Below are 27064 nucleotides of genomic sequence, written 5' to 3' on the forward strand. Positions count from 1 at the left end.
TCTAAGGCATTGCTAATGCCACATTTTTTGAATGACTTTACAACGACCTCCTCCTTCACTGAGTCCCATGATGTTTTCACCCATTCACAAACTTGAGTGATGGTGGGCCTTTTCATTCGTCCAGTAGGTGTCAGATCATGATTACCAGCAGCCATCCATTTGTTCCACTCTTCTCTCATTAAGACCTTAAATGGCTTGTTGATGGAAACATCAAGAGGTTGCAACTGGCTGGTAAGACCTCCGGGAATTACAGCTAGATGAGTCTTCACTTCTTTGAAGCACTTTTTTGTTGGTTCGCTAATATGTGCTCTAAACTGGTCAAGCACTAATAAGGCAGGTTTTTTCAGAAGTCCTCCAGGACGTTTGGACCACACCTTTTCAACCCATACTCTCATTCCATTTTCATCCATCCATCCTTTCTCATGTACATGTACAACAACTCCTCGCGGAATCACTTCTTTTGGAAATGTTTTCCTTTTGAAAATCAACATGGGTGGCAATTTGGTGCCATCGGCACAGCAGGACAACACTGCTGTGTAATGGGTCTTCTCATGCCCTGAAGTTTTCACAGTGATGGTTTTAGCACCCTTCAGATCTACAGTCCTATTAGATGGCACATCAAAGGTTAGCGGGACTTCATCCATATTCCCAATCTGGCCAATTTCAAAGCCATGTTTCTCCCTAGCATCTATGACAAATTTATGAAAGGACAGAATTTTGGATTCATATTCTTTTGGCATTTTTTGCGCAATTCTAGTTTTGGTCCGCATAGCAAGACTATGTCGCCTCATAAATCTGTAGCACCATGATGGTGATCCTGTAAAATCCTGAATGCCTTTCTCTATAGCAATGCGTTTCGCTTCAAAGATTATCATTTTTGTCGAGACACAGAAGCCATTATTCCGGTGACGTACAATCCATTCTTTCAAGTCCACCTCCAACTGTGGCCACTTTGCAGCATGCCCACGGAAAGTGTGCTTACTTCTATCTGCTTTTTGCAGCTGATCCTCCTGTTTCCTCCACTCTCTAATCATTTTTTCAGTTGGAGGAGGCCCAAAATGTCTCTCTGCTGCTCTGTTTCCATGTTCCTTAGCATATTTTACTACCTCTAGTTTAAAAGGAATTTTATATGCTAGCCTTTTCTGCTTTATCATGCTTGCACTGGTAGAATGAGGTACCGTACTGGTATTTTTCTGCAAGAAATGAAGGGACTGTCAGTATCATTTCTTCAATGTTTACCATTGAGCACTAACCATACATGTATGGTAAGCCTCCTCAAGTTCCTCCCAGGAAAGGTGAGGAAAAAATGTGATGAATGGATATGGGCACTGCTCTTGCATCAGGTGCAACAAGGGCATCCACACATACAGTTTCAGTACCCCTTAGGTAGAAAGCTCAGCAGCGTTTGGACATGATCCATGGTGTAACACACAGTAATGGACTGAAAGGAGACTCCATTTACAGTACCATAACCCCATTTACTGTGCCTTAAGGGAGTGACTCCATTCTAGGGTTATCAAGTCCAATTCAAGAAATATGGTATCTGGGAACTTTGGGGGTGGAGCCAGGAGACTTTGGGAGTGGAGCCAAGATCAAGGCTGTGACAAGCATCATTGAATTCCAAAGGGAGTTCCGGCCATCACATTGAAAGGGATGGCACATCTTTTCAATTCCTTCTTTCCATAGGAAATACAAGGATAGGGGCACCTTTTTGGGGGGCTCATAGAATTGGACCCCCTGGTCCAATCTTTTTGAAACTTGCGGGGTATTTTGGGGAGAGGCACTAGATGCTATACTGAAAATTTGGTGCCTCTACCTCAAAAAACAGCCCCCCCAGAGCCCCAGATACCCACGGATCAATTCTCCATGATTTTCTATGGGAATAAATCTCCATAGGGAATAACAGAGTTCCCAGCAGGCATTTCCCTCCCCTCCCCCCGCTTTCTGATGATCCTGAAGCAGGGGGAGGGCCTCCAAACCGGGGGATCCCCTGCCCCCACCTGGGGATTGGCACCCTACTACGCCATACCTCACTTTCCTCCCCGACATCAGGTGCAACAAGGGCATCCACACATACAGTTTCAGTACCCCTTAGGTAGAAACCTCAGCAGCATTTGGACATGATCCATGGTGTAACACACAGTAATGGACTGAAAGGAGACTCCATTTACAGTACCATAACCCCATTTACTGTGCCTTAAGGGAGTGACTCCATTCTAGGGTTGTCAAGTCCAATTCAAGAAATATGGTATCTGGGAACTTTGGGGGTGGAGCCAGGAGACTTTGGGAGTGGAGCCAAGATCAAGGCTGTGACAAGCATCATTGAATTCCAAAGGGAGTTCCGGCCATCACATTGAAAGGGATGGCACATCTTTTCAATTCCTTCTTTCCATAGGAAATACAAGGATAGGGGCACCTTCTTTTGGGGCTCATAGAATTGGACCCCCTGGTCCAATCTTTTTGAAACTTGCGGGGTATTTTGGGGAGAGGCACTAGATGCTATACTGAAAATTTGGTGCCTCTACCCCAAAAAACAGCCCCCCCAGAGCCCCAGATACCCACGGATCAATTCTCCATGATTTTCTATGGGAATAAAACTCCATAGGGAATAACAGAGTTCCCAGCAGGCATTTCCCTCCCCTCCCCCCGCTTTCTGACGACCCTGAAGCAGGGGGAGGGCCTCCAAACCAGGGGATCCCCTGCCCCCACCTGGGGATTGGCACCCTACTACGCTATACCTCACTTTCCTCCCCAACAGAAACCCCAAGCAGCTTTACAACTCTCCTCTTCGCCATTTTTTGCTCACAACAATCACATGGCTCAGAGTGTGTGAATGGCCCAGGGTCACCCAGTAAGCTTCCATTGCTTTGAGCCCAGGTCTCCCAAGTCCTGATACTCTAACCACTAAAACACACTTGCCTCTCAGGATTGTTGAGTATGGTATCTGACAACAGTATCTTCCACCGTAAATGAGAATCTGGAATCAAAAGACAAGGCAGGGGGATTCTGTACACAGACACACTGTGAGGCGAGAGAACGTTGGGCTCGTCCGAGGAGAGGAGAGGGAAAAAAGCCCAGAGACCCCAATGGCGTTTCAATCCTGCTCTGCCGGGCTCTGATTGGCCGATGCCTCTGCCCACGCCCCCCTCCTCCTACCTCGCTGTATCAGCTACCGGTATACCTGCTCCCTCACAGTTTTTTCTCTTTTACCATACCTCCTCCCCCCCTCCCAACTCCAACACGTTCCCCATTTTTCATCCCTCTCCCCCCCCCACACACTCTGTTTGCAAAATGCATTTCTCCTTCCCTCCCTTTTATGGACCCAACGCTGCCACAATCAGGCTAATGATGCATTTACGAACGGTACTAAAACAAAACAAAAGTTTTGCAAGCCTGAAAAAAAAACGGGGGCGGGGGATAAGCAGCCTCCCGGCAGCCAGGGCCGTGCAACAAGGGGCCCGATCCCCCTCCTCCTCGCATGGCCTCTACGGGGGGGGGGGGGGGGGGAGGGCAGAGGAACTGGTTCACGGCGGTGGATGTGAAGTGGCTCCACGGAGCTGTGGGTTCAGCAGCAGCGCATTGGTGCGCATCCTGGGGCCCAATCCCTGCTCGGCAGGCTCTGGCGTCTCCCCCCGCCCTGGGAAAGCCGACAGGGGAGGCGAGCAAGAGGAGGTGGCGGCGGCGCGCAACTCATGAGGGCGGAGGCGGTGGTGAGTCTCTGCCCATAGAGCACATAGGGGGAGTAGTAGGGTCCGGTGGCGGCAGCGGCGGCGGCGGGCACAGCCGGGGGGCGCCGGGGGCGGGAGTAAAGGTGGTAGCGGCTGCCCAGTCTGACGGGGTGGTAGGGACTGCGCAGGGCCAGGCTGGCAGGGCTGCTGCCCGGTGGGGCCACCGAGGTGGGGATGTGCATATGGCAGGCCATGGCGGCAGCAGCCAGCGAACTGGAGCCCGGGTAGCTGCCCAGGAGCTTGTCGGTGCCCGGGAAGGCGGTGTGCGTCTGCAGATACAAAACTGAGGAGCTCATTTTGCATTTTGCAAACACTTGCAGATGTGGGGCTGGGGGTCGTTGGGCAGCATGAAGTTGTAGGGGTAGAGCGGGTGGCTGGCCAGGGCAGGAGGCGAGGAGTGGACGGCGTGGAGGGGCGCGGCGGCGGCCGTCGGGTAGACCAGAGGCTAGCCGGCCTTGAGGGCTTGCTCGTGGGCGCACGAGGCGCTGGCGGCGGTGCCGGCGGCCAGCTGGCCGGCGCAGTGGTAGCTGAGGCAGTAGGGGTCTCAGCACAGGCTGGCCGTCATCACCGACGGGGGCGAGGCGCCGGCCAGAGGGCTGGAGCCCGCCGCCTTCCCGCAGCCCAGGCTGCCGGCCAGTTGCAAGCCCCCCCCAAAAAACGGGGGCGGGGGATAAGCAGCCTCCCGGCGGCCGGGGCCGTGCAGCAAGGGGCCCGATCCCCCTTCTCCTCGCATGGCCTCTACGGGGGGGGGAGGGCAGAGGAACCGGTTCACGGCGGTGGATGTGAAGTGGCTCCACGGAGCTGTGGGTTCAGCAGCAGCGCATTGGTGCGCATCCTGGGGCCCCAATCCCTGCTCGGCAGGCTCTGGCATCTCCCCCCCCCCCCCGGGAAAAGCCGACAGGGGAGGCGAGCAAGAGGCGGCAGCGGCGCACAACTCACGAGGGCGGAGGCGGTGGTGAGTCTCTGCCCGTAGAGCGCATAGGGGGAGTAGTAGGGTCCGGTGGCGGCAGCGGCGGCGGCGGGCACGGGCAGGGGAGCGCCAGGGGGCGGGAGTAAAGGTGGTAGCGGCTGCCCAGTCCGAGGGGGTGGTAGGGGCTGCGCAGGGCCAGGCTGGCAGGGCTGCTGCCCGGTGGGGCTGCCGAGGTGGGGATGTGCATATGGCAGGCCATGGCGGCGGCCAGCGAACTGGAGCCCAGGAGCTTGTCGGTGCCCGGGAAGGCGGTGTGCGTCTGCATATACAAAGCTGAGGAGCTCATTTTGCATACACTTGCAGAAGTTGTAGGCGTAGAGCGGGTGGCTGGCCAGTGCGGGAGGCGAGGAGTGGACGGCGTGGAGAGGTGCGGCGGCGGCCGTTGGGTAGTCCAGAGGGTAGCTGGCCTTGAGGGCTTGCTCGTGGGCGCACAAGGCGCTGGCGACGGCGCCAGCGGCCAGCTGGCTGGCGCAGTGGTAGCACGAGGCTTGCTGGGCGCCCTGTTACACGCGCAGCTTTGCTTTCGCTCACTCTCCCTCCCGCCATGGACCGTATTCGCTCCATAAGACGCACACACTTTCCCCCCCACTTTTTGGAGGGGGAAAAGTGCGTCTTATGGTCCGAAAAATACGGTAAAATATCTCACACTCTTTGTTATGCAAGTACAGCGGGTAGAGGTTTCACACAAATCTTTCTCCATTATGCATGACCACATAAATGTTCACTGTAGGGAAAGTCTGACGTCAGCTCTACATGATTCAGAGCCTGGGTTACAAAACACGAAGTAACTTAAGGGTATCAAAATAATTTTGCAAGGCAACCATCTTGACTTAAATGAACATGAGAAGTATGTATACTCTGTGTTCTATAATGGCTGGGTGAAAAAAACCAAAATGTAAGCACACAATATTGGTGCCTCAAAATGTGCTCATAACACACAGAAGAACAAGCAAGGTTCTGTACTCACCATCATATTTGGCAATTTCATCATCTGTGTCTTCCTTCTTAGCTTTGGAAAGAACCCACCTGAAATTAAAAACCCGACATTAAGAAACAAAGACTACAGCAAGGACATTAACTGCAAAAAAACCTCCCAGACATTTAAACTGATCTGGTCACCAGCTAAATTTTAGTTAATATGTTTTGACTAACTGTGATATGCAAATCACCAAGCCTCAACTTATTTAAATACTAAAAGAAATATTATAAAATAATTACAATAAAAGCCATCACTAATTGCTAATAATGAGTGATAATTGACCTGCAAGCTTCTATATAAGACATACTTTCCAGTTACAAATCTACGAATGCTGCTTTCGACTAGCACTTACCCTGCAAAAGTTCCTTTATCAAAGTTCTCAGCAAAATAAACTTCTCCTGTTGGGACTGGGGCCTTGTAGGTTACCTGATGAGGCAGAATGCACAATATACATTTACTGACACAAGTAATTTACTGATGCAATTTTTAAAAGCATTACTAATGATCAAAACCCTGTTTGCCCTTGGAAGGGCAGAAAAGAAGGGTAGACATTTTGTAAAAAGAAATTTAAATTATTTATACTCTTGATATTCATGTCCATTATTATATTTGCATCAAATTATACTTCTAGGTTGGTAGCGTAATTATCAACTTAGCCCAACAGCTCTGTACCTCAGTACACCCTTGTCAATTACTCTTCAGAGGGTCATCAACAGCACCTTTGCTCCACACCCTGATATAGTTCCCAGGCTAAGAATGCAGAGCAGTAAAATGTCAGCAACTGAAGATAGTGCCTTCCTGCTTCTTTTGCCTTTAAGAACCAACAACTCAAGCAGGAAAAACAACAGTGCTCAGCACAAAACCAGTATAACCTATGTTGCATTTCTGGCTTATAAATTAAGGTTTGCTGTGTGTTAGCCATATTTACAGCCAGCACAGTTGCAATACATTTTCTAGCCAACACTGGTTTAGAATGAATCAAAAAATCCCATGGATCCCATCATACTAATTAAAGGTGCTGGTGTTGTCGGTACTGGTTTGGGCTCCTAATACCTGGACTCCCTTTCTTCATGTCAACCTACCTGAACCTAGCAGAAACCAATTTTATCTGAAGAGGCTGGATGGGACCCATGGAAGAGCCGTTTCAGTCTCTGCCTTCAGAACTAAGAAAACATTTCTGTCCCAAAAAGCCTCTGGGCTACTCTTACCATGGAAAAATACCTGCTGGTTTGAAAAGGTACTTGAAGCTTTTATGAATGTTTTAAGCTATTGTTGTTTTAATTTTATTATTATTTTCTTTTAGAGCTAGTTTCCTTGGAATCCTTTTGAAACTAAAAAAAAATTACATACTAATTATATGTAATTACAGTTCACTCCTCCAAAGTTTCAACAGGCAGAGCCGTCTTCCCAGTGTGTCAGAATATGATTGCAGTTTCCTATATATCTGCTAGCAAGGCGGCAACCGTTACTTGCCAAAGGCAAAAAGTAAATTTCACAGGTAAGTTAAAACCAAGCTGTAATTAGAAAGCTGCAGATCTAACCCGTCCTTCACAAGGAAATTTATAGCAAGCATAATTCCTGATTGAGGAACTACACTGGAATTAAGAAATCAACCAAACCTTTGGGGGCGGAGGAGGAGTACTGGGTTCATGTTTCAGGTCCTCTAACTCCTCAACACCATCATCAAGGTCATCTTCAACATCTATTGCATCATCATCGTCACCATGGTCAAATTCATCTTCATGTGCCTGGATACTGGAGGTTCCAACTAACAGCAATGCTGCACACAGCAACCAGTTTAGTCTCATGGTCTATATATAAAAAGTGTAAGAAAAGACTAATATCAGACAATGCCAAATCTGCCGGTAAACTCTAGAAACTACCCTCTTCATACTTCAACACATGTACATTACAGAGAAGTTTTTTAAAAAATTCTGTATTCTCCATACCTAACCATTACATTTCAGTTTCCAAATGGACAAGAAATGTAGGGTGGCAGGCCAAATTTTAAAAAACAGGCATGTGTATTGCATTATGTACTTCACTACAGAACTTACACAATGGGCAGTAAAATTTCAGCAGCATATAGATGCCCTTCAAATACTTGAAGTAAACAAGAGATGCTCAAAACTAAAAAGGATGGAAGTTGCATTTAGTAGCTGTGAACTTGAAAATAAATTATGCATGCATCAGTCAGAACTGGTGGCAAGAACAAACTGTCATATTAAACTCATAAACATCCATTTGTCCAGTTTCTTCAACCAATGCATTTTTTTTTTAGTTTTGGTGGAGCCATTCAAGTCTACAGTTAGCCCCACATTACATGAAAAGTTCCTTTTTCCTCCTTTTGTGCTTTGCTGTAGACAGTACAAACGCAAAGTGCACATCTACAGACAACATCACTGTCTACTGGTCATTTGAACTCTGTAAGAGTATCTCCTCTCAAAATTAGTCAAAAAACAGAAAATCCAAATAGATATGTAATAATGGGTTAGATCCAGCAAAAAAGTCTGGGAAACAAGTTAACAGGGCAGAATTTTCTCCACTTTCTCCTTCCTCAATTAGCCTGCCATTTGTCCTGAAACTCCTCTCTGAGGATCAGATAATTTCATTAATAAAAGGAACCACAGGACTGGGTGCTACTCTGACGAGGAAATCAAGTTAACAACTGCTTCCCCCTGTACTAATGCAAGCTGCTAGAACTAGGAGGCAATTGTACTTGATTTCCCTCTTGCTGCCTCATCCTGCAGCGTACTTAGTTTGTGAGACTCTCTTGACCCTCAAAGAGAAGCTTCAACACAAACTGCAGACTGTTAGGGAAAGATAGAGGAATATCCACTGGACCAACTCCTTCCACATGCTTTTCTACTAGATCCAGCCCAATATGTCAATATTTATCTCTAAGGGGAAAATATCTGTCCAGAATGTCATTTAAATCTCAAGAAAATAGTATTATGACAGATGTATGGGTAAGGGAGAGAGTAGAAGCTTATTGCGGACCACTGGAAATTCTATTGATTGGTTTCCAGGCTTTTCATGGATACTATCATTCAATAGCAGTCTACATAAGAACTTGGAAAGTAACTTTGGACATCACTAGGACAGATTCAGTCCTATACAGTTATCACAGGGCGTTATAAAATAATGCTGACATTCTGGGAAGCACCAAAACATTTCTATGAAATTTTCTCTTTTGAAATGGAAATGATTTTTATGTAACATAAATAGCATAAACAAACAGTATTTTCAAAAATATAATTATTTAATTGTTACTAATCTGGACCATATCACATTATGCAAAATGAAAAGTTCACTGTTTTTAATGTTCATATTTAAACTATTATCCAGTGTTTCTACTCCTATCAGACGTAGTATTCTGTATTTACTATAAGATTTGTTTTCTGGTTTTTATGGAAAAAATTAGAATATATGTGCAAAGGTAGCACAGGGCCAGCACTTTGCAGCTCTCTCTTTTGTACCGGATATATTTATTTTTTAATAAAAAGACATTCATATTTTTATATTTCATATATATGACTAATAGCAAAATCATATATGATATAAATGAGACCTTCTGTGTTATTAAAACTGTAATATGTGTTCAGATTTTGGTAAGTATTGCATAGGGTTGCCAAGTCCAATTCAAGAAATATCTGGGGACTTTGGGGGTGGAGCCAGGAGACTTAGGGGTGGAGCCAGGAGACTTAGGGGTGGAGCCAAGATCAAGGCTGTGACAAGCATAATTGAACGCCAAAGGGAGTTCTGGCCCTCACATTTAAAGGGACGGCACACCTTTTCAATTCCTTCCTTCCCAAGTCAATAATGAAGGATAGGGGCACCTTCTTTTGGGGCTCATAGAATTGGTCCCCCGGTTCCAATCTTTTTGAAACTTGGGGGGTATTTTGGGGAGAGGCACTAGATGCTATACTGTAAATTTGGTGCCTCTACCCCAAAAAACAGCCCCCCCCCAGAGCCCCAGATACCCGCGAATCAATTCTCCATGATTTTCTATGGGAATAAATCTCCATAGGGAATAATAAGAGTTCCCAGCAGACATTTCCCTCCCCCGCTTTCTGGGGACCCTGATGCAGGGGGAGGGCCTCCAAACCGGGGGATCCCCCGCCCCCGCCTGGGGATTGGCAACCCTAGTATTGCATGTATTTCAATTTTTCACCACATATTTTAATGAATTTCCGCCATGGCTTTGTGATTTCCAAACATTTTCTATCTCTGTCTTGCGGCATAAAAGCATAAACTTTTGTTAGCCTTTAATGTACCACAAGACTTTTTTAAAAATTGCTGCAATAAACCTAACATAGCTGTCTCTTGAATTCACTACTAATTACTGGTGTTTCCTTGAAGCCAGGAAAAAGCTATGCTAAAAATCATTGGAAGATTTTTCTTACACTTCTGAAAACATGACATTTTTACACTTCTCCATCCCAACAAGGAACACAAGTATTTTCTCCAAATTGTTAAGCCATTTCTAGTCCACTTAAAACACTATTATTTGGTAAACATGTAGCTCAAGATGTTACCAGAAAATTCAAAATGGAACACTTAACTTCAAAGTTGGGGCACGATATTAATCTCACTGCACAGGCTAATACTGAAGTACACTGAGGCAGTTTCATTGGTTCTTCAGATATCCACTCACAGTCAGAAATAGAAATATATTTGCCAAATACACGCTGCATTTATAGCCATATTTTATGTAATTTTATAGATGCAAATTCTTGGGATGGACTCATTATGATATTAAAATTGCTAGGAAACTACAGCCCTAAAATTCAAGACTGCCAGATTACAAAAAAAATATCTGAAAATCTAAAAAACTTATTTTGTTCCCAAAACAGGGGCTCAAAATGTACTTAATCTACTTCCACACTACCCTTTTATGGCAGCTCAAAGTACACCCCCAAATTGTCAAAATATTTCCTGGGTGACCTGAACAGCAGCTGCTGCTATTAACATTTACTTAAACTCGTACCTTCCCAATAATTCATCCAAAACAAAATATAAGCAAGCTTATTTTTACATTGAGCATTTGCTTCCTACAGAAGACTCCAGCTCTTATGGTAACCAATAATATTTAACAATTAGCACAAATGGCCTTATTTTTTAAAAGTCAGGATCTTCACAACAAACAATAAATTTGTTTTGGCATTTAAAAGAGTACATGAACTATCATGCATTTGATATTAAAGTTGAAAGTAAATGTAATTTCATTGTTCTGAAGCAATAAACGCCTAAATATTATGGAAACAAAAGAAGGGGCTGTTGCCTTCATGTCCTGCTAATAAGTTTCACGGGACTGCTGACCACTGTTGGGAAAAAACCCATTGAACTAGAAAGAGAACTTTGGATGCAAAGCTTCTATGGAGAACATGCCTCCTCTGTCCTGCTCAAAGGTAATACACAAAGTCTGTGACAACATCCATCCAAGCAACATTGATAAGAATGTTTTAACATCCAAGAATATGTCTTTTAATGGAAGTCTTAGGTATCTGCATGCAAAGCTATGTACAATATGCAATATCAAACTGCACTAGTCTCTGTAAGATTACATATGACATGGAAAAACCTTCTTTATAGACTCTTCTACCTGTTCTTTTTCCAGATAATTAGCAGTGAGAAGTACAACAAAGCATTACAATAGAACCTGACAGGAGGCAACCTGTTGTAACAGTTCATGGAAAGCCTAAAGTCCTTGCTTATGTAAGTATGGTATTTAAGCACTCACTAGAATTGAATTTGGTAAACAAAATGGGAGACAAAGGAGGCAGAAACTACTTCTGCATGGTAATATGGAGAGAGGATAAGAAATCTGTCCAACTATTTTCAATTAAATCCAGGCTACCTTTAAAGCAAGTTTAAAAAATGCACAGCTCAACTCATCTCTGAAAAAAAACATTGCTTCAGACACAAATTCTTCAAGATGCTACCCATGGTTACATGTATATTTTGATCTTTCTTCTTCAGTCTAAGCAAAATAGTTAGCATATTTTGAGTCAGAAGAGGCTGTTTAACAGTGTTTAAAGAAAAACCCATTTGTAAAAAAACCCAAGTTATATAGTAAGAGTTAAAATTAAGACTGAGATACATTGTCATGTTTCCCTAGCAATATTTAATCCTGGTATAGTCAGACAACAAAACAAACCATGATGTGTCACTACACAGGAATCCCTAAGCTGTTACACACTCCCTCTTTCCCTTCACCTATGCCCTGAAAGGCAATCTGATATCTTCATTCATAGGTAGGGTTGCCAACCGACAGGTGGGGGCTGGGGATTTCCTGGAATTACAATTGGTCTCCAAGGCTACATAAAATCACTTATTCAGTTATTTATGTAAAACAGTTTATTCCACTTCTCCTGGAGAAAATGGGTGCTTTGGAAGGTGGACTGCATAGCATTATACCCTGTCAAGGTCCCTCTCCTCCATAAGCCCCACTCACTCAGAATCCACACTCAGACCTCCAGGTATTGCCCCTACTGAGGCAATGTTCACTCTGGTTCTTTCAGTACTAAGTTTTTAACCTTGCAACTGGTGTTCCCTCTAAGCTGAGTTAGTGTGAGCTAGCACAGTTTTTTAGCCTATGGCTCATGCATTTTTGTCTTAACTCAGGAAGGATGGCCTCAGAGCAAGCTAATTTATATAGTAGCCAAATCACTCGCTCACAACTTTAATGCCAGTAGCTCACAAAACAGATTTTTTGCTCACAAGACTCCACAACTTAAAAGGAGTAAACCCACCCTGAGCCTGCTTGTGGGGAGGTCAGGATATAAATACAAGAAAATTTAAAAATAAAGTATTTCTGAACCCAGTATTGGCAACCCTACTTGTAGGGAAAGAAAAAAACACAGCATACCAATACAGATATAATGAAAACCAGGAAATAGCCAAGGAAGGGACGGAAGAGACAGCATGAAAGCCTGAGACTCCTGCCAGGCTCTTTCATATTGCCAAACAAGAATTTTGTATTACAGATAAACCAGGCCTTTTGCTGTTTCCACAGAATGGAGACCAGCTTGGCCACCAATGCACTGCTACACACTTTGTTATCACAATGCTTTTTGTCCCATCCATTTTGGTGTTCAGATCCTGCACTCCTTCATGCTTCGCATTAAAACAAGTAAATAAATCTGTGGTCTGCTCAGAGCAATCAATAATCAAAGACTGGAGGGAGCATGCAAGACTACATTTAACCATGCTTGCTGGATGTAAAGGCCTCACCCACAAACATTCAAATTATTAAACAACAACTCACAAATCTTATCAGTGGGTGTTTTACCACAATGATTCATTCCTATCACCATGTCCAATTAACCTCAGTAAGGATTTTGGAAGCTATATCCATTTATTCATTCATTTCCTGTTTTTCTCTCTGAAAATGCAGTCCACAACATTGCTCTTTCCACCTCAACAACCTGTGAGGGAGGTTAGGCATCTGTTTTCCACTTCTCACAGCTGCAATTTGCTCCCCCCCCCCCCGCCCCGATCCTAACATTTCCCCTTCTAGAACCACTTCAATGTTACTTGAGCTACAAATGGCCTCTTTCTGGAACTTACCTAGTACCAAAAAAGCAAAAAACAAAAAGGGAAAGGCTATGAGGGCTTTCAGGAAAGAGAAAATGTGGGAGGGGGTATACTACATCCCCTGAAAATTTCTCACTTGTGCTATACAGTCTATTCATGGTGTACAAGCAGAATTAAAGAAAAATTACAATCCATTTCATTTTTATCTACCATACTTACGATATTAATCTTTATCTACCATATTTTACTAATCCTATGCATGCCTACTTGATTGTCACAATGAATTCAGTGGAACTTATTTCCAAGTTAAAATACATAGGAATGGGTTAGCATAATTATACAAGCACTGCTTTGCAGCAAGCTTTAAGCAGCTAAAATGTCTCTGCAAGAAGCAAGAACTTTAAACATGGCAATAGCAATATATGCACCATTATTTACACTTGTACCTCATTGAGGAGACTGACAGAAAATTAAAACTTGAACATATCTCATATCAGGTATGACAAGTTCTGGATTCTTGGGGATACTGTATTCTCCAGTGTTCCATAATTTCAGTACATTGTCATACTGCCTTACCAAAGGGTGGTTAGATTCTACAATAAAATCTCCAAGTATCTATTGGTTGCAACATTGCATTTTTAAAATTTCTGCATATAAAGTGAACTTGTGGAACTTTCAGTTTTGCTAAAATGTGGTACAGTTGCAGAAAGCCAGACAAAATTGTTTTATAGGCAGATTTGATTAGATTAATCCCCTACATGCAGTTACAGAGGATGTAAACTTCGACATTCTGTGCATATTTCTAAGACCAAATCAGGATTACCTGATAGATTTCTCTATCGCCTTCTCCTATTACCCAGCAATTATTAGTATTTTAAATCCAGTAGGGTGGCCTTTTTAAACATTGGAAGGGACAAAACCTTCCCCCTCATTTTCAACTACAACAATTTGTATGCTCATTCTTGACTCATTAAGGAAGTAAAGGCGAACATGCTGCATCCAAAATCCAAAAAACAGGCCTGTAGCCATGGGGGCCTGTGGGGGCCCTGCCTCTGATTTCCAGGGGGCCTTCCAGGGCACAGCCTGCTTCTCTCTCTCTCTTTTTTGCCATGGCTGAGCTGACAACACAGCAGCAGCCAGAGCCAGGAGAGCCGAGCAGGGCACAATGCACTGCAGCAGCAAAAGCAGCAGGCAGAGGAGCGGGAGGTGGAGGAAGCAACATGGAATGGGCTGTGAAGTGGGGATTGACGGAGCTGCTAGTTGCACAGTGCCAGGGCAGGGAAGAGGGGGGTGGAAGGAAACCCCCATTTGCACACAAGGTGCAGCCAGAGTAGAGTTTATCACGGTCCATGACCAACACACACAAAAATAACCTAAAAGCACTCATGTTAAAAACAGAAAATCTGTACACTGATATAAAACAAATACAAGGAAACCTCAAGACAATGTTAATAACACTAATAATCTAAATTCCAATCAGACAGATACAGAAAAAAAATTTCATCACTCCAGCTAAAATATTATACATTAACTTAACCCCCTCTACCATCTTCAATACTGTGAGAAATCTAGATAGTACCAAGTTTCACTGCTTGGGAACCAAAACCTAGCTACTTTCCAAGTGATCTCCATATTATCATCAGACAAGAGCAAGTTTATATTACCTAAATAGGAGGTATGTGAACAGTAGTCAAGTAATGGAAGACTATATACAATAAAAATCCCATTATTAAAAGGACAGTGAAGAAACATATGCGCTGTCATCTCTACCTTTCCACAATTGCAAGGACAAAGTCTCTACCAATGGGACTATTACTATATCTACCCTTAATAACTGAGGAAGGCAGAGCAGAAAATCTAGCAAAGGTAAAGGCTCTTCTTTGATTATTATTTTCCAAGGTAAATAAGTGGCCAGCACAGAAAGATAACGTTTATGAGGAATAGCAATATAATTGGACACCCTTGAAATATCAGATTGCCACTCAATATCTTCAAGTCTCTGCCTCAAGGCTTGCCTAGCTAAATCACCACCCATTCAAAGAAGGGCTAAAGAAGAAAATCCAAGCTGCATAATTTTTGCTTGGACAGCCTTATGCCAACCAGCCTGAAAGTCGTCTAACAACACACTTGAGAGGAAGCCTCAGGGGTTAGTATTTATATTAAGCCAAAAGAAGAGCAAAGAGAGTAATATTGTAGGAGACCTTTGGCATCCCTGTTTCCAGACAAATCACTGCATTAGAGGTGCATCTGGGAACTTGCAATACTGCACTCAAGAATTTGGATTAAACCCATTCAAGAGGGGTGAAACAAGAAGTAGATGGACCAATATATGTTCCATAAAGTAACTAAAATAAAGCCTTTGCTTTAAAAAGCGTGAGAGCAGCTGGTGAAAAATGACTCCCCATCCGTTAGTACAAAGAAATGTAATAATACTCTGGGCTGATCTTTCTCTCTTATCTGCCACATTATTATTATTAGATATTTTAGTAGCTGACACTTGCTTGCACAACCATCTCAAAGTATCTAAAGGAACTAACGTGTTCCAGCCTTTGGCCGTTTATCTTAATTTGGGATGCTTGCTGAAAGAATAACCTTAAGTGCAGTCCCTTCTTGACTCCAAAGTTTTAGGGTTGGTTGCCTCGACTTGGCCACTTTCAGAACCACCAGTTTTGCCCCTACTCCAGAAAGCTTCTAAGAAGCGGCAAGCCCTGCAGTGGGCAGGAAAGGATCCTCTTTTAAAATCCTGGCTATGCAGTGCACTTAATACTTCAAGGTCACTCAGCTGGCTTCATGTGCAGGAGTGGGGAATCAAACCCAATTCTCCAGATTAGAATCTGTCACCACTACACTACACTGGCTCTCACATCTTTATCACGTCTTGTCCTCCTTAGTAGTAAGATGTCTCAATGATACCACCCACCAAGAACTGTTGACTTACTAAATGTCTCTCTGTATCATCATGGTTGACTTTCCAAGTCAATAATTTAAACTTTCAGGGGTTTTTTGTTTTTTACTGAAAACCTTCTTAGCATATACACGCCCAAATTCCACTGTACCTCTACCATTTGAAGTCTAGAAAGTTGTTCTTTATAAAGGTGAACCACACCAGGTTCAGAACCAGAAAGAAGAACCAAAGTTTCACTGAGTCACAGGGAAGAATAAAGTCTTCTTGCTCTTCTCAACAAAGAGGTATCACATGAATGGAAAACTTCCTAGAACATGGAAAATGTTTTTCTGAGCAAGTACTGTTATTAAGACACATATTGACATATTATAGGAGATTCTAAGGTTGTCAAATATAGGAAACTATCCCATGCTCTCACTGAAAGGCATTCCATTTGAAATATGGATGAGAGAGCTGATACATCAAATACTGAAAATGAAAGGCTGCTTCTACTATGAAGGTAGTCTAGGAAGTATCATTGAGGCATCTTAATATTTATTAAGGAGAATAGGAACTCTGACATGGTAAGATTTTCTGTAGCAAGTCAATACAAGCATCATGTGCAACTTAACTGAAGTAAATTTTCCTTAATGAAAGATGTATTTGAAATTCCATACTTTCCCGAATGCTTACTTTAATTAACACTCAATAATTAATTAACACCCATCGAAATAGAGGGGCACCAAAGAAGAGGTACAAGGACTCCTTGAAGAAATCCCTTGGTACCTGTCGCATCAACCATCACCAGTGGTCTGACCTAGCCTCAGATCGCAAAGCATGGAGGCACACCATCCACCAGGCTGTCTCTTCCTTTGAGAGCGCACGCATAGCTGGTCTTGAGGACAAAAGGAGATTGAGGAAGAATCGCACTGCTACAGGACCAACCCTAAATCAGACTTTTCCCTGCAGCCGCTGTGGCCGGACCTGCCTGTCCCACATTGGTCTTGTCAGCCACCAGCGAGCCTGCAGCAATCGTGGACTATTGCACCCTTCTTAAATCTTCGTTCGCGAAGCCAAGCCGAGAGAGAGAGAGACTTTAATTAACACTCAATATTTCATAAATTTTTCTGTTAAATTTTAGTTTAGGCACTATTACAGAATTACAATATGTCCTTTAATGTTAGAAATAACCTTTCTTAAAGAATGTCTCCCTAGTAGTATATAAAAAAGCACATCTTTTGTGAAATATCAAACAGGCAACATTACCACTACCTTCCAGATAGGTTACTGACTCTTCATTTAAAGTAGCTTTCAGTTATTTTAGGATGCCACACCCAATAGCTGTCTAAATGCATGTCAAATAAAAGCAGTTAATCACATTTCAGACTGTAACCAAATATAACTCACATACATATAAAGTTTTGCTATTTCCAATTCAATATAACCACATACAAAGCAAATGAGAAATAATTACTGTCTTTTGAGAAGAATAGGATAAATGGTTTCCTTTTATTAACTTTTGGAATTCATATAATTCACCAGCCTTGATCAAGAAGATGTTGAAATATGTTATTAACTGACTTTTACTGGGAAGAATATTTATGTCATGATGTTTAGATGTTACAATCTTATAGAACATTACTACAAGTAATCTATTTATTTGCAAACAGCAGTTTGTTGGTATTCAAATATAGCTACAACGATTACATCAGCAATATACATAAAACTTTCTCTGCCTTAACTCAAGTTTCCTTCACAGTCATTTCACCAAGTACAAAGACTCTGAACCTTCAGTTAATACATCAGGTTCTTTTACAGAACTAAGATCTATAAATTCATAAATACTTTTAAAAACGTTCAAGTGCAGCATTTAGAACTTCTTGCTCCAAAATGGTGTTTCTACTTCATGACTCTGCAAAGAAAAATGTTCATCATATAAAACATACAGGATTCCTACATTTTATGGCACTACTTGTATCCACTCTTTGTAGTTCACCTTTGTCCTCTGACACATGGCACGTTGCTTTACTATCACTTCCTCCTTCACACCAAGCGAATCTTAACCCCTTGTCTCTTCGAACTCCACAATTCCAGTAACTTCTGCTCACACAATCCACGGTACCAGTACAGACTAAGAACAAACCAGGGCTTATTTGTATTTTACACTGCTGGTTCACTTCAACTATACATTCAAAGGTATCATTTTAATAGCCTGGCAATTCACGAAGTTAGCCCTGTATTAGAATAACATCAGAAGTGAAACTCCTGAAAGTACTCATTACAAAAACAGCAATAATTACCAATATTCATTCTTCATCAGCTCAAATGCTGCCAAGCATTATAGTTTTTATTAAATTAGCAGGCAGCATTTTTAATAAAGCAAAAAAAAAAAATCTTTAAAACCTTCCTTCTTCAACACTACTGTGTGCATCAGATCATACTTTTCCCCACCTTATTTTTATCTACTCGAAACTGACTTCCCAACCCAATGCAACATTAAAGAGTCAACCTTCCACTGATGTCTTTCCACATATAAAAGGTGCCCACCCACCTCAAGATTATGGTTCTGACCGCCCCCTCCCCCTTAAGACAAGTGATTAGTCATACCACTCATATACTGCATCATTAGTGCGCCGGTCCGCATGCCTGAACACGGAAAGCCCACCTTCCCCCTTATAGTCATTTACAAAGAGGCCCATATTAGCCACGAAGATCCCAATACCTTCCAGACCCAGGTACTGCTTAGCAGAATGGATCCCCTCTACTCACAGAAATCCCCCCACGCAGGCCTTAAGGCCCCAGTACATCAATATCGTATCCCTTCCTTAGGCCTTCTATACCCTCGCCCATCAGACGCCCTCCATTCCTATGACCAGCCACTAATAGCAAACCTTCCCGTCACCCGCGCTACCTCCCTCACCATCTCATCTCATGCAACATAACTCACTGCTAGCCCCCCTCCCCGCCCCAGGCACCCCTTCCCCCTCTTTGCCTCTTCCAGAATCCACGCGCGAGGGAAAGTGACGGTGGCCAAAAGGCTATTCCTCCCCTTTCCTGGGGGAGGAGGGGGGGCCCCCACACTCACCTCGCCGTACTCCCCACCCGCCTCAGCACTCCGGGCAGTCCCACTGGCTCTTGTCACGTGCCCCTCCAGAAAGAGCCACCACCCGCCCGCGCGTTCACTCGCCGCCCTGCTATCGGCCACCAGCTCCGCCTCTACCGTTCGCTCGCTTTCTACCCCATTGATTCAGGCAGCCACTGACTTCCCGCCCCTAGCCACTCTTCGGTATTTCATTGGCCAGTCGGCGCTGTCATTTCGGCGACTGTACCTTCAAGCCCCGCCTCGACGGAGCTGCCCTTCGTGGAGGGTCTCCATTGGCTGCTCGTCCAGCCAGGAAGTGGACGCTGATTGGTAGCTGAATTGGAGAAGGTGGAGTTGGAATTAAGAAGAATTCAATTCATTCTTAAAGTGACATTGGACTCCCTAATATGGGATGGCCAGGGTGCCTGACTGGCGATTTACCAAGCGGTGGGGGTTAGGGTGATTTTGTTGTTCAATCATAGTTGACGTCCGACATGAGACACAAAAGAGGACCCACTTATTCTGTAGGCAATTATACGGAATAATACTCTTATAGAGATCGATTCAGGTAGGTAGCTGTGTTGGTCTAAAGTAATCGAATAAAGTTAGAGTCCGTCTCTGAAGAAATATGCTTGCACGCGAAAGCTCATACCTAGACTAATAAGATTTTGTCTTAAAGGTGCCACAGGACTCAAACTTTACTCTTACAGAGTGTTCTGGCTCTTTACACAAAGTATAAATAACTGAGGTGTTTGCGGTAAGCAGGGTAAGATTGGCTATACGGTTGTACCTAGCAGCCAGCTGCGTTATTTATTTACCTATTATATGATACGGAACGTTCTGATACAACAAATGAAATATCCTCAGTGTATCAGCCCAGGAGGCATGTAGGTGTCTGATGGTGGGTAAAACGTTCCAGAGAAAATTGGGAGCTTGTAGGAAAAGCTGTCAAACAGAAAATAATGCTGACTGTTTCGGTAAGGGGGCAGGATCTCTCTACTGTCCAATGTACATGGAACATATACAAAGAATCATTAAAGAAGCATGTGGAGGAGACTTAAAAAGGTAAGTTAAAGGTAGTCCCCTGTGCAAGCACCAGTCGTTTCCGACTCTGGGGTGACGTCGCATCACGACGTCTTCACGGCAGACTTTTTTTACGGGGTGGTTTGCCATTGCCTTCCCCAGTCATCTAGCCCCGCCCCCCCCCCCCCCCAGCAAGCTGGGTACTCATTTTACCGACCTCGGAAGGATGGAAGGCTGAGTCAACCTTGTATCTTATTTTACTATCAATGCGGTCCTATGCATGCTCCATTTAATACAGTGGGACTTCTGTGGCCCTGTCAATGAACTCCTGAGACTGCCACTCTGGAATTTACTTTTGTTGTTGTTGTTCAAATGAAGTGAGCAAACCTCACTTTATTTCCAATAAATGTCTTTATTACATATTCGTTTGCACTCATTGCACCTAGAATTGTTTGAATGATTATACTGGTTTATTAGGAGCTGGAGTTGCATATTATTTATTCATTTAAAATGTTTATATCCTTCCTTTCCATCTGTCAGAACCCATAAGGCTGCTTAACAAGACTCTAAAAACAACAGGTGAAATATACTTAAATAGCAATAATACACAGGGATGCAGTTTGCTGATGATAGAATGTTAGAATAACAGAATTATCCAGGGAAATAACAAATCAGACATGAAACAGCAGCATACTAACATCAGCAAGCTGCTTTCTGGAAAGACTTTCAGATCTAAACAAGGAGGCCATACCTAATGCAGCCACCCGCTAGATGGCAGAGAGATACTGACCAGGGCCTGTAAGGATAACCCAAGTGAAGGGAAGAAAGCAGCTACTCTGTCTGCTGTTTCTCCAGCTATCCTCTTAATCAAAATATTATATCTATGGTTTTATATAATTGATTATACTTCATCTCTTTCTGCAGTTTCATAAATAAGCTACAACCATTACCCCGGGGCTTTTTTGTAGAAAAAGTCCAGCAGGAACTCATTTGCATATTAGGCCACACCCCTTGACGCCAAGCCAGCAGGAACCCAGTTTCTGCTCAAAAACAGTCCTGCATCTCCTTGAAACTTTTTAAAGTACAAATGATTTTGTTTATATCCCATAGACTCAAGAACACACAATTGTGAATTTTTTTAGCAGAAATTGTTTAAGGAAAGAGAGAAAGCTGGCAGTGGCAACTCTTAACTTGCATTGGTAAGCAAAAAAAATAATAATTAAAATCTACAGGTGGTGGGGGCAGAATAGGACTGACATTTGCTACTTCACAGGTGTGAAGCACTGAGGCAAGATGCCAGTTTTTGTCTCATATCTGTGAAATCTGCTGGGATCTGAAAGGGGGCAGTAAAGCCGGTTTGGAATTTTAGGGGCCTAATCCTGATATGGGAAATAGGGTTGTCCCTGCCCCTCCCCCCAAAAAAACAAAAATCATGTCTATGTGCCTCACCAAACTTGAGATCCTGGCTGCAGCACTGAAAATCTTACACCCTGAAAATATTGTTGATCTTTAAGGTGCTACTGGTCATGAATATTGCTGCTTACACTGTTAAAGACAGAAAAATTCTGTCTGAAAAAAACAGTGATAATGGGAAGAGAAGGGTTCATGCCACATAACAGAATGGGCTGGGTTCCTAAAAACATACACTTTTAGTACTATTGACTTCTGTGAGACTGACTGTGCATATGCTATGCAAGGGCTTGCAAGCTGTCAACTCCCTCCATTAATAAATCTTGATCCTTCCAGACATTTGTCTTTCTGGATCTCAGCCAAATTCCTCCCTATACTTAAGCTAGAGGACCCCCCCATACCATTTTTAAAAATGATACAGGCTCTTTTCTTGGCCAAAGCCCCTGATTGCTCAATGGAAAACTATAGAAAGATGATGAGACATATAAAAAGGAAAGATTGATAGATTTGGCCAAGAAATTCTTATGAAGTTTATTGACCAATCAGAGGCTGTGGTAAGACATCAAACTTACCACACTCTGGAGCCACCTTTAATTTATCTGGGTTTCTTAGAAATGGAGGCCATGATCAGATGGGCTATTTGACCCAAATCCATTGCTTCCCTTTATGGATTAAAAATGATAGTTCAGACAGTGACATCTGTTTCCTTTTCTGCAGTCACTGGCAACTGCAGGTGACTCTTTTGACACCAGAAAAAAGCAGACCTTTATGGAGTGAACTGGTCTTACTGTGCAGTTCCTGATATCTGAACTTTCTCTTGCAAAATAAAATTGTTTGGGGAGTTAGCACACTTGCATCAGTGCCATTTTAAAAATTCTTTAGTGGTGTGCACTTAGGTAGATCTTTGCCTCATGTATTACTCTTAAAAACATTTTAAAACCTTCCAAAGAAAGATGCCTATGTGTTTCAGCTGTTTTCTGTCTACAGCTTTGTGACACACATGGTTGGAAAATGGGGTTAATGGAAAATATAGGGATTTTTTTTCCAGAGAGGGAATGCAGAGGAAGGCAGTCTGAGAATGATGCCATGAATCCAGCTTTGCTCCAAGCTTTTAAATAAAAATGTCAGAACACAGGATGAGGCTTCTCTATTCTCCCCCCTCCCGGCTTTGAAATTTACAAAACAGTTAATTTCTAAAAAGCACAGTTTAAAAAACACTTCCTTTAAACCGCACTACAAATCCCATTATATAATTTATATACTATTAGAAAAGTCACAAATGTTACATAGAAACAATGTTGTGAACAAAATCAGTCCACAGAAATTAATCCAGTTGAACCAGAAGAACTGCAGTCTGCAGATTTTTTATTAACAACACATTACTATAATGAGTGTAAATTAAGAACAAAATTAAGATAGAGGCCCAATTGGGTGGTATTACCAAGAGGTGGAAGGGTTGTTTGTAGATAGAGGTGATTGGATGGGGTGATGGAGACCATATAATTCTTCCCTTGAGAGAATCAAGTATGACAGCACGCAAGCCTACTGAACCAAAGTAAGGCCGAGGTCAGATGCACATAAACTGACGAGATGGGCATGGATGAAAGCTGGATGCATGTTGGATTTAATGCGGTTGTCCAAACATCAGCATCTGGTAAGGGTCATTGGCTCGTTTGTGTCCCACACTGCCACGACTGGGATGCAGACTTTTCTGATAGTGCATTAAATCCGGACCAAGAATGCTTCCAATGACTCTCACACGTACTTTCTATGTTTGAACGCTCCATCTAGCCAACGTTGCAAGCGCACATCCGCTTCCCTGTGAGAGCCCACTCCAAATGATATCATTGTGCCAGCAATTGTTGACTCAGCATTCCAGCCTTCCAAGGTCGGTAAAATGAGCGCCCAGATCGCTGGGGGGAAACTGTAATGACCGGGGAAGGCAATGGCAAACCACCCCGTAAAAGGTCTGCCGTGAATACGTTGTGAAAGCAGCGTCACCCCAGAGTCGAAAACAACTGGTGCTTGCACAGGGGACCTTTCTTGTCCTAAATGGGGGGGAGGCAGATCGCCCGCCTTTGCTGTCTCCCAGCGGGGTGTTTAAATGAGGGGGGAGGAAGATGACCCACCTTTGTGGTCTCCCTGCCAGGCAGAGAGACGGCAAAGAGAGTTCCCGTGTTCCCCCCCCCCCAATTTAAACACCTTGGCGGGGTGTTTTAATGGGGATAGGGTAAAAGCTGGAACAGACTGGAACAGGGCGGAATGGGTATCAAACAATGTATCCTGTCACAAAAAACACTGGGATGCATCACAGACATTCGAGAACAATATTCTAGAACAGAAAAAGCAGAACTCACACATCCTGATTACCCTGCTCCGGGCCTAAAGGCCTCTGGAACACCCCAGAACAGGCCAGAACAGGCATCAAACAACCTGGGCTGCCACAAAAAACACTGGGATGCATCACAGACACTTGAGAACAACATTCTAGAACAGAAAAAGCGGAACTCACATGTCCTGATTACCCGTTCCGGGCCAAAAGGCCTCCAGGACACCCCGGGACAGGCTGGAACGGGCATCGAACAACCTGGGCTGCCACAAAAAAACACTGGGATGCATCACAGACACTCAAGAACAATATTCTAGAACAGAAAAAGTGGAACTCATATGTCCTGATTACCCTGTTCCGGGCCAAAAGGCCTCAAGAACAATATTCTAGAACAGAAAAAGTGGAACTCACATGTCCTGATTACCCCATTCCGGGCCAAAAGGCCTCTGGAACACCATGGAACAGGCCGGAACAGGCATGAAACAACGTAGACTGTCACAAAAAACACTGGGATGCATCACAGACGCTCGAGAACAATATTCTAGAATGGAAAAAGCGGAACTCACATGTTCTTATTACCCCATTCCAGAATGGGTCTACGTTGTTTGATGCCCATTCCGGCCTGTTCCATGGTGTTCTGGTCCAGAACGGGGTAATCAGGACGTGTGAGTTCCACTTTTTCTTTTCTATAATACTGTTCTTGAGTGTCTGTGATGCATCCCGGTGTTTTTTGTGGCAGCCCAGGTTGTTCGATGCCTGTTCCGGGGTGTTCTGGAGGCCTTTTGGCCCGGAACGGGGTAATCAGGATGTGTGAGTTCCACTTTTTCTGTTCTAGAATGTTGTTCTCGAGCATCTGTGATGCATCCCAGTGTTTTTTGTGTCAGCCCAGGTTGTTTGATGCCCGTTCCGGCCTGTTCCGGAGTGTTCTGGAGGCCTTTTGACCCAGAACAGGGTAATAAAAACATGTGAGTTTCACTTTTTCTGTTCTAGAATACTGTTCTCAAGTGCCTGTGATGCATTCCAGTGTTTTTTGTGACAGTCTACATTGTTTGATGCCCGTTCCGGCCTGTTCCAGCCCATTCCAGCTTTTACCCTGTTCCATTTAAATGGGGGTGGGGGAGGAAGATGACCCACATTTGCCGTCTCCCCGCCAGGCGGAGAGACAGCAAAGAGAGTTGCCATGCGGGGTGTTTAAATGGGGGGGGGAGGAAGATCACCTTTGCTGTCTCCCCACCAGGCAGAGAAACAGCAAAGAGAGCTCCTGGGTTCCCCCCCCCCGGCCGAGTGTTTAAATGGGGGGAGGCAGATTGCCCACCTTTGCTGGCACTTTTTTTTTTTTTTTAAAGCCAAGCATGGTATCCCAAGGTACTACGCTTGCGTGAGTGAGTGCAGAATGCCATCTCAAAAAACGAGGTCCGGTTGAGACCTCTGATCAACCAACGACGGGACCGACGCGACTTAGAACTGAGGGATGTCTCATCAGGAAATTCATTGTAAAAAAGCTGTGGAGTATAATAGCGACGTGTTAGGGATGGATTTAATGGTGAGTGTGACCGCGGCCTAAGAGACTCTTCTTGAGTTCATTGATATGTTATGTGTTAAGAAACTGATTACAGTGCTTGAGTGTTCTTAGTGTGCATAGAACAAAGATGGGGATAAAATCAGAGTTAATTTGCTCTAGCTCTGTTCAATATTTGCTGCCCTTTGTCTTACCAGTCCGACTGGGCATTGTTTTACAACTCTGCAAATCTGAATGTCCTTGGCCAATAAAAGACAATCGAAGACAATCGAAGACCAGGTGAAGGAGGAAAGAAAAAAAGTTTATTGCAATGAACTGAGAGCAGAGCTAAGCCAAAGCCTGCAATACCAAGCTGCTCTACCTTCTTTCAAAATGGTCACAATCTTATATACCCTTGATGATACATTGGCACGTGTTAACATATACACATACTAATTGGCTGCCACATCCAGCATAATTTCATCGTGAGAGCCAGCTACATACTACTGATATATCTTGTCAAGCTGGCAAGAGCTCATTGGACAGGATTTATGTCGCAGAAAGAAATTCTACGTTGAATGTGCTTTTACCAGATAAATCCAATTTGGGATCTAAGAACTCCCTACTTCTATTGTTGCTTAGAAACAGTAGAAATGCAGGAAGGCATAGCACAAGTTATGTTTCTGTTAAGACTGGAATGTTGGTAACGCTTCTGTCTTTTCTAAATAAAAGTTTATTATTTTTCTAAATAAAAGTTTATTATTATTATTTTCTTCTCAGTCAGGCCTAGCTGTGTGTTAACCCTTAAGGATGTTCCTTAAGCATGCTTGTGGCCTTCACAACTAAAGTTGTATCCCACAGCACCATCCAACACTACAATCAAGTACTGCAGAATTTCAACGTTAGCATGGTGTCAGGGTTCCCTTTCTCCCCCTGGGGGCACGGGTCCCTCCTCCTCCAATTTCAGGACCTCAAACCCACCACCACAACTGGCTGGCAGGGGACCCCCACCTCCAAGGAGTGCCAATGTGCCTGATGTGAGACATCACCCAGAGGTGATGTCATCACATTGGAATGTCCCATGGGGGATGCTCTTATCATTTTGGGGGAAACTCTATGGTGATTATAGAGTTTCCTCCCAAATGATAGTGTGTCCCTCATGCAATGTGCCCGGAATGGTGACATCATTACACTGCATGTACAAAGCACGTGAAAACTCAACCTAAGGAAGAGGGCTGCAGTCCCTTGCCAGCAGTCAGGTAAGACCTGGCATAATGGTATTGTGTGTGCTTATGGTTCCATGCTGCCTGCTTCCCTACTCTCTGTACTCTTTCAAGAACAGTGCTTGGTTTCTTTGTGGCATCACAGAAAGTTTAAAATAGAAACGGTTAAGATAGTTCAAGTCATCGGTGCTAGGTGGCTTGTGTTAACGTTCCTGATTATCTGGTGGTAAGCGGACTTTAAGCAGCCCTGTGGCGCAGAGTGGTAAAGCTGCAGTACTTCAGTCTGAACTCTCTGCTCATGACCTGAGTTTGATTCCAGCGGAAGCTGGGTTCAGGTAGCCAACTCAGGGTTGACTCAGCCTTCCATCCTTCTGAGGTCGGTTAAATGAGTATCCTGCT

General features: G+C 43.7%; 1 protein-coding gene across 1 annotated transcript in view; it reads right to left on the reverse strand.

Moving 5' to 3' along the window:
• CANX (calnexin) overlaps nucleotides 1–19405 on the reverse strand; it is a 33836-nt gene extending 14431 nt beyond the window's left edge. Inside the window, exons 1-4 of the mRNA XM_060240348.1 lie at nucleotides 19186–19405; nucleotides 7297–7488; nucleotides 6030–6103; nucleotides 5666–5724 (exon numbers count right to left, since the gene is read on the reverse strand). Coding sequence (XP_060096331.1) covers nucleotides 5666–5724; nucleotides 6030–6103; nucleotides 7297–7485 — 322 coding nt within the window. The 5' untranslated portion in view covers nucleotides 7486–7488; nucleotides 19186–19405. The remainder of the gene's footprint in view (nucleotides 1–5665; nucleotides 5725–6029; nucleotides 6104–7296; nucleotides 7489–19185) is intronic.
• Nucleotides 19406–27064: the final 7659 nt, after the last annotated feature.

The sequence above is a fragment of the Heteronotia binoei genome, chromosome 5 (assembly GCF_032191835.1).
Source record: "Heteronotia binoei isolate CCM8104 ecotype False Entrance Well chromosome 5, APGP_CSIRO_Hbin_v1, whole genome shotgun sequence".
In the NCBI taxonomy this organism is placed as follows: Eukaryota; Metazoa; Chordata; class Lepidosauria; order Squamata; family Gekkonidae; genus Heteronotia; species Heteronotia binoei.